This window comes from Suricata suricatta, chromosome 4, assembly GCF_006229205.1.
Source record: "Suricata suricatta isolate VVHF042 chromosome 4, meerkat_22Aug2017_6uvM2_HiC, whole genome shotgun sequence".
NCBI lineage: Eukaryota > Metazoa > Chordata > Mammalia > Carnivora > Herpestidae > Suricata > Suricata suricatta.
The window spans coordinates 775,079-782,662 of record NC_043703.1 but is presented as its reverse complement, the minus strand read 5'-3'; the positions used below and the strand labels follow the sequence as shown (position 1 = coordinate 782,662).

General features: G+C 62.3%; 2 protein-coding genes across 8 annotated transcripts in view; both read left to right on the top strand.

Annotated features, from left to right (window-relative positions):
* The window catches only part of MCF2L (MCF.2 cell line derived transforming sequence like), a 75,598-nt gene extending 72,351 nt beyond the window's left edge, over positions 1–3,247 (top strand). For 5 of the 7 annotated variants that reach the window (XM_029936423.1, XM_029936418.1, XM_029936422.1 and 2 more), the window contains 4 exons: positions 32–150; positions 1,333–1,445; positions 1,526–1,629; positions 1,779–3,247. In XM_029936423.1, coding sequence (XP_029792283.1) covers positions 32–150; positions 1,333–1,445; positions 1,526–1,629; positions 1,779–1,864 — 422 coding nt within the window. In that variant the 3' untranslated portion in view covers positions 1,865–3,247. Of the gene's footprint in view, positions 1–31; positions 151–1,332; positions 1,450–1,525; positions 1,630–1,778 lie in introns of those variants that run through there. The other 2 variants (XM_029936419.1, XM_029936424.1) reach the window with 2 other exon arrangements.
* A 2,543-nt stretch (positions 3,248–5,790) lies between these two features.
* The window catches only part of F7 (coagulation factor VII), a 7,934-nt gene continuing 6,140 nt past the window's right edge, over positions 5,791–7,584 (top strand). Inside the window, exon 1 of the mRNA XM_029938408.1 lies at positions 5,791–5,891. Within this exon, the coding sequence (XP_029794268.1) occupies positions 5,822–5,891 (70 nt within the window). The 5' untranslated portion in view covers positions 5,791–5,821. The remainder of the gene's footprint in view (positions 5,892–7,584) is intronic.

Below are 7,584 nucleotides of genomic sequence, written 5' to 3'. Positions count from 1 at the left end.
GTGGACCTCACTGGGGCCCCTTCTCTCTCAGGTTGGAGCAAAACGTCTCAGCCCTCGGAGGCCCCTGAGGACGACGGCTGGTCGAGTGCGGAGGAGCTGGTCAATTCCTCGGACGCGGAGGAGGAGGGCAGAGTGGGCCCCAGGAAGCTGGTAACCACGGGTCCCACGGGGCAGGCAGCCCGGGCCGCCAGCCTCTGGGCGGGAGAGCTTCGGAGCGCAGCCACACTGGTGCCACGACGCTCGTGGCCGCTGGGGGCGGATGTCGGGGGCCCAGCCCCCCTGGGGTTGTGCGCCCGCCTGCCCCCGCCATCAGAGCAGCCTCTTTCAGCGTGTGCACACGCCTCATCTGCCCCCCAGCTCGAGACTCATTAGCAACAGCGTAAAGCCGTGCGTTCATGCTCACTTGCTAGAGACCTGAACTGCTTTAAGTACGGACTTTACAGTTTTCCCCCTACTGTTTATTTTTGAGAGACAGACCACAAGCAGGGGAGGGGCAGAGAGAGAGGGAGACACAGAGTCCAAAGCAGCTCCAGGCTCCAAGCTGTCAGCACAGAGCCCGACATGGGGCTTGAACCCACAAACCATGAGATCACGACCTGAGCCGAAGTCGGACGCTTTACTGACTGAGCCCGCAGATCAAGGTCCTTTAATACAAGCGACAAGGAGAAGCTATTTACATATCAAATCACTAGAGCCCAGGTGACACTAACAGATACCTAGGGCACGTGGTCCTGCCACGGTTCTAGCTTCAGAGCTTCGTCCGTAGGACGTGTTGAGCGTGAGCATGGACCAGCTGCCAGCCAGTGTCGAGGTACAAGAGACAAAGCAGAACAGAACAGACAAGGATCTCCACGCTGATAGGGAAGCAGAATAACAGGAAGTGAGTACAGAGCATATCAGGCGAGGATGACTGCAGTTTCCAATGAGAGGCCCGAGTGGGAGGGCATTCCAGGAAGGAGGAGCAGCAAGTGCAAAGGCCCTGGGGCAGAGGGCTATGTTTGTAGTGTTTGAGGCCAATTGCAGCAGAGGGAGTGGCCGGAGCACCAGGAGTGAGCCAAACGCACTTTGCACGTTGCTCAGGATTTGTAACATGGTCACAGTGAGAGACCTCTGGCATCCGCTTATAATTAAGAGCTCTTCCCAACTTAAGGTGACAGCCACATCAAAAGCCTGACAAACAGGGCCCTGACGAAATGCTCGGTGTCCATCTCCTGCTGCTGGACACTGGAAGCCCATCTGGGACCTTCCCTGCTGCCGCTACAGCCTCCCTCTGCGCTTGGGGCCAGCGGGGCTGCAGACTACGCTGTTTGACGGCCGTGTCCTCTGCCGCAGGCTCCAGGAAAGTACACGGTTGTGCTGGGCGAGGAGAAGGAAAGCCCCGAAGCGCTCGCCGTGAGAAGCGGAGACGTGGTGGAGGTGGTCCAGGAGGGGGACGAGGGCCTTTGGTGAGACGCGGCCGGCGGTGGGCCCGAGACCCTGGGGCAGGCCCGCGGCTGGAGCCCCTGACCGCCCCCGCACCTTTCAGGTACGTCAGGAACCTGACCTCCAGCAAGGAGAGCTGGGTGCCTGCCAGCAGCCTGTCCGCGCTCCTCTGCACGTCCAGCTCGGCTCAGTGCCTGAGCAGCTCAGGTAAGACCCCGTGCTGGCCGGCTGCGCCTCGGGCAGGAGCATGCAGGTGCGTGCAGGTGCGCAGCCGCGGCCGTTCTCGGCAGGTGCGCGGCCGTTCTCGGCAGGTGCGCGGCCGCGGCTGCAGCCGTTCTCGCCTGGTTTTCCCGCAGAGTCCAGTGCAGGGTCCGCCCTGCTGAGCGCCTCGTCCAGCTGCAGTGAGAGCTGCGGGGCCCCCCTCTCAGACCTGCAGGGGTAGCGCCGGGCCGCGCAGGACGGCAGCCTGCGGACCTCTAAGTGTTCCTTTGCTTGGGCTTGCTCAGTTTGGTGAGGGACGGTGGTGCTCTAAGGCCCTGGGAAAGGACGACCCTGGCAAGACCCAGACGAGGAGCCGCCGCTGCCCACTCGACTTCGCAGTGCAGACACAGGGGCACGCAAAGGAAAGTTCTGGAAGATTCTGCCCTCCGGCCTTCGCGCCAGGACCCCCTGACAAAGGCACAGAAGTCCGCTCCATGGGAAGACGGCGGCGCTCTGAGCTTCCCCGGAGAACCGCGAGGATGGAGGGCTGCAGACCAGCGGAGCCCGCGGGCGGCAGGTGCCTAGGCCAGGGAGCCCGGCGCGGCCGCTTGGCTTTGGTTCCAGCCGTGTCCGGCTGGTGCTCCTTGTACGGATTGCACGTGGTGGGAAGGACAGCTTCCCGACGAAGTGATGACCCACTGACCCAACAGCTTGGTGGGGGAACTGTTTGGATTTTTACAAGTTTTTTTTTTAAGCAGGGATTGATTCCATGGCCATTTTTTGTGGTACTTTGGCCACTAATCTTTACCAAGAATCACTGTGTTTACATGAAATGACAATTTGATACTGTATTTGATACAAAACTATTTTCTGTTACTGGGGTTTACACTGTAACGCGTTGTTTATACTGCTGGGTGATTTGGGGGCTCTCTTGGGGACCGAAGCCCTCTCCAAGGCCGGCCCAGTCACTGGCAGATGAACACGCATCCCTCCACAAAATCCAGCAGGAGTCGAAGAAACCAAGGAGAGCCCTTTATCTGTGTAAGTTAATTTTCAAAAGAAAATTTAAACTATAATTTAAAATACTTAGCTTCTTTTCTACAAGAATGGGGAACTTGATTTTTTAAACTAGCTTCACTGAACTGGGATTTTTATTGTTTTTAAAGACGGCATAAAGATGCAGTTTCCACAGGGCACCCCCTGAGGTGGTGCCCACACGGGGCTCAGTGAAAGCGCCCCTGAACTCAGAAATGGAAAGGCTGCGGAGCTCATCACTGAAATCGAGGCGGAGCTGGAAAGAAAACTCTTCTGGTTTACCTGTGTCTCAGAAACAAATTCTGTTCTCGGGAAAATCTTTGTGTATCTTGTGGGGGCGGGTCTCTTTCTACGCGTGCTTACGTGGATGTATGTGCATAGGTGTCCCATGTTAGGGGCCCGCGGCGGCCTCCGCTCACTTTACAGCACCCGCTGAGTCCCACGCCCGCCGCCCCAGCCGCGGGGACTCGGCAGCTCTCCCGGCGTCTCTGGAGTTAGTCCGTGCGTCGATTGTCCGAGATGCCCAGCCTCTCGCCGGCGCTCCTCCCCCTGTGATCTCTTCCTCATAAAGGCACTTTAAAACCTCGTGTTTCAGTCGTTGCTTTTTGTTTGGTTTGGGGTCTCTTTTTTAAATTATTGCCGATATAAATGAAATTTTAAAAACCAGAGTTCTTTATTGTATGGATGGCGTTTGATAAGTATCAGCCCCTCTTGCTGTCTGCTTTGATCTGTAAAGGCCCGGAATTCTGCTGCTTGTGCCTCAGCTCCAGGCAGCGCTGCGGCCCGTTACAGGCGGGGCAGGTGGTGAGCAGGACCCAGACTGGGTCCCCTACGCTTCCCTTTGTCAGAAAACGATGGAAATAATGTAAGGACCATATTGTGTCAGCAAAGGTAACGAAAGAAATGCAAAATCCCAGTCCTGGGACAAGAGTAGGGTCCTTGGCGGAAGGTGGTGTGGTGGGGAGGGGAAGGGAAGGGAAGCGTGACCGTCCGGGCAGGAACCCGGCTCCCTCACGTCACTGGGATGGTGCTAAGCTGAGCTGCCGGAAGGGGATCAGAGCGGGTGCAGCACGTAATTCCTGAAAGACCCCATTAGACAGAATCCCACAAGGGCTGGAAGACAAGACAAGAACAGAGACTGTCATTATGTCCCTGACCCCCCGGGAGCCCCTCCCACAGACCCCTACCCCAGAGGCACGTAGCCCCTACACTGTGGTTGGGGTCCGCCACTGGAGCACCTGCCCCCAAGCCCACGAAGAAGGCGGGACCATGAGTGGAGGGTCAGGGAGGGGGTCCTGCTCACAGGCTGCACAGACGTCTCTCCACCCAGACACCACGGTCCTCCTCCTCTCACCCCTCCTGGCCCGGGGTCTCGGGTAGGATTGCCCCGTACCCACGCATGGCAGTCTTTCGTGGAGAAAAGTCCACTTGGAAGTATCAGTAGGGAAGTGGTGCCTCAGCCACGTGCCCCGCTGGCCTGCACTGGCCCCCCTCCCCGGAGGACCCACAGCACCACCCACTTCGGACTGGAAGGCTTCAGTCCACCACGTGTCCCGAATCCAGGCTGCCTGGCAGGTTGTCCGTGGAAATCAGTTCCCCGCAGCTTTGTGCGGGTGGACGAGGAGTGTCCCTCCCCAACACCTGCTGGCCAGATGCCCCGCACACTGACTGCTCTGAGAACAGCCCCGGCTGCGGGCCCGCTCCAGGGAAGCCACGGGCACCTGCTGACGGTGTCCCCTGGGTCCACATCACCTTCGACCCCCGGATGCAGCCTTGCTGGGAGGCAGGACCCTTGCCGGGAGCATTGGTTACAATGAGTCACCCTGGAGTGGGGGCCCTGACCCAGGGGTGGTGTCTCTATAAAGGGGGAGATCGGGACACACACCCAGACCGGAGGCCCCGTGCCCACCCAGGCAGACGGAGGTGCTGTGTCTGTGGGCAGGGCCCAGAGGCCCTCGAGACCCCCCGGCTGGACGGGGGCCGCAGGCCCTCCCCCGAACCTCCGGAGAGAGCAAGGCCCTGCCGCAGACACCGGGCTCCAGGACCTGTGGCCTCCAGAGCCGGCACAGATTTCCAGTTGTGAGCCCCGCGCAGCCCTGTCATGGGGCAGCCGGGACTCAGGAAGACGCTGAGCTCCCAGGTGCTGCGTGGGGACCGACTCAGGACCGACAGCACCCCCGCCCGCTCGGAGGTGACATCAGCCAGACATTGGGGCGGAGGCTCCAGGCTGAGCTGCTTCTCCCCAAGCTGGCACAGGTGGAGCCAGCACGCCCCGCGGTCCGGGGCCACCCCGGAGGCCAGGCACAGGCGCAGCGGCGCGAGGAGTCCCTCCCCCACCACCAGCAGACTCCCAGGAAGCCAGCAAGGTGACCCCCAACACCCGTTCTCCCGTAGAGACTGACTTCCGCTGGGGAGTGGAGCTAGGACCCGCCTGAGACGGCTGGCCCACGTGGCTCCCACGAGTGAGGAGCAGAGCGGGCGTCCCCGGTCTCCACCGTCCACAGGAAGGTTGTTATTTCAGAGGGTCGAGGCCAGACCCCCCCTCCCCGGAGGCTGGACGCCCACGTGAGCCTTGTTGGGGCGACTGACGGCGCCAGGGGGCCAAGGAGGGTCCAGGTCAGCACACAAGCCTGGCAACCGCAGCTTGCGGCCTGGGGATGGAGAGACACGGAGCAGGGGGCTTGGCTCGGGCGGGTGCTGCTCGCTCCCTGGCTCACCCAGGAAACCGGCCGCCTAGACGAGGAGGCCCTATGTGGGTCTCAGCCGAGACTCCCCTTCGAGAGTGCTCCCACCCGGACCGAAGATCCCCGCTCTTGTCCCCAGAGATACTCCTGCAAGCACAGCCTTCCGCCAGCTTGGATCCGGGTCCCAACTGCGCCCTAAGTCCCAAGGGCTTCAGATTCTCAACCGCATCTGAGGTGCACACGCTGGATACACATCCCAGTGCAGACGCTTCCGAGAAGGACCCTCTAGGTCACGGACACAGCGGTCCAGTGAGCACAGGCAGCGTCCTCCTGCCTCCGGTCCCTCCCCACACCCTGCCCCCAGGTGTGGGAGGCCAGGCCTCCTTCCCCACCCCTCGTCCAGTTTGGAGTCCCGGACTTTGCCCCCCACACCCCCCCACGCCTGGAATGTCAACAGACAGTGAGACCCAGGCCTCGCCATGGTGTCTGGGCCCCGCCGGCTGGCCGCCCTCTGCTCGCTGCTCGGCCTGCAGGCGTGTCTGGCTGCAGGTATGTCAGGGCACAGGGTCCCTGGTATTGCTGTGCGAGGGGGTGCCACCTTTCTTGCAGCCACCCCTGTCCCCCGGCTCCCACGTGATCCGCACAAAGTTGGGGCCCGGGTGCTGGCTGGGATGTCCCCTCTCGTTCTTGGTCGGCCATCGCCAGAGACGGGGTGGGGGCCCTGGACTGCACATCTCTGTGACCCCAGCCGCCCTCCCCTATACCACGCACCGAGGGGCCTCGCTGGGAGGACAGCAGGACACACTTTACAAGCTGTCCTCCTCGAGACTCGTCACTACGGCGGGCTGGCTGTGGCCGAGACACGGGGCGGGCACTGCCCCCCAGGCAGCGGGCCTAAGATCAGAGGGGGCGCCGACCCAGTTCCTGCGGGAGCCTGGGGCGGGGGGTGGGGGGCAGCGCCTGGGCTCCGGGAAGGCGGGGCTCCGCCCTGGCTCCCCCAGAGCTTCTTGCCACACATCTGCTGTACCCGGGGGCGGACGCTGCTCAGGTTGGTCACCCAGGCAGGTTCCCGCCCTGCACTCTCCCCACCCACCCCTCCATTTGAGGTTCCCTCAACCTCTCCCTCCACACCGGGGTGGCTCTGCAGGAATCCAGACGGGAGACGCTGTCACTATAAAGACACGTGGTCTCCCTCAGCCTGGTGGCCTGAGAGCTGCCCCTCCCCCTCCCGCCATCCCCGCTGCCCCCTCCTCCCCTGCGGCTCACCTCTCTCTGAGTCACCCACCCCAGGCTCGCAGCCCCTTCGTCCCAGCACCCTGGGTGAATGTTGATGTACACACTTTGAAATGGAGTAACTTTTGACCCCCAGAGTCAATTTTTTTAATACATAGTTTGTTGTCAAGTTGGTTTCCATACAACACCCAGTGCTCTTCCCCGCAAGTCCTCCTCCGTGGCCGTCACTGCCTGTCCCCCTTCCCCGTCCCCCTTCAGCCCTCATGGCTTGCCTCCCTCCCTCTCGCTGACTCTCTTCCCCGCCCCCCTCCCCACGGGCTCTGTTAGGTTTCTCCTGTTTTGTGCGCTCCCGGAGCGAGTCACCGAAGCATCCGTATGTGCACACGCACGTTTTATTTACAAAAAGGGCCTGCACAGCACGTATTACGTTATCTTGTTTCATCTAAGATGTATCTTCTTAGCGTGCGCCCCACGAGACAAGGGACACCGGCAGTAGTGGCTCTGACTCCCATCCTTGGCCGTCCTCGGGGCCGGGCTTGCGAGCCCGCCGAGGGCTCCCCGGAGGCGGCGGCCTCGCCCAGAGCAGCCGCTGTGTCAAGTTACAGCAGAGCGTGTTTCCCGTCGCCGTGCCCCGTGGCCGGAGGCCTGGGGCTCACGGCCGTGGCAGTGTTCCTCCCGCAGGAGGCGGCCCACGACGTCCTGCGCAGGCCCCGGCGCGCCAGCTCGTTCCTGGAGGAGCTGCGGCCCGGCTCCCTGGAGCGCGAGTGCCTGGAGGAGCGCTGCTCCTTCGAGGAGGCGCTGGAGGTGTTCCAGAACCCCGAGAGGACGGTGAGCGCCGCGGGGCCGCGTCCCCTCCGCCGGGGCGGCAAACGTGGAGCGGGAAGCGGGCTCCGTGGGTCCTTCGCTGTCGCGTGGCCGGTGCCCCTGCCCCCAAAGCGGCTCAGCGCGGGCACTGCCGACGGGGCGGCCGGGGGAGCCTGGCCTGCGCAGCCGCTCCCAGCAGCACCCG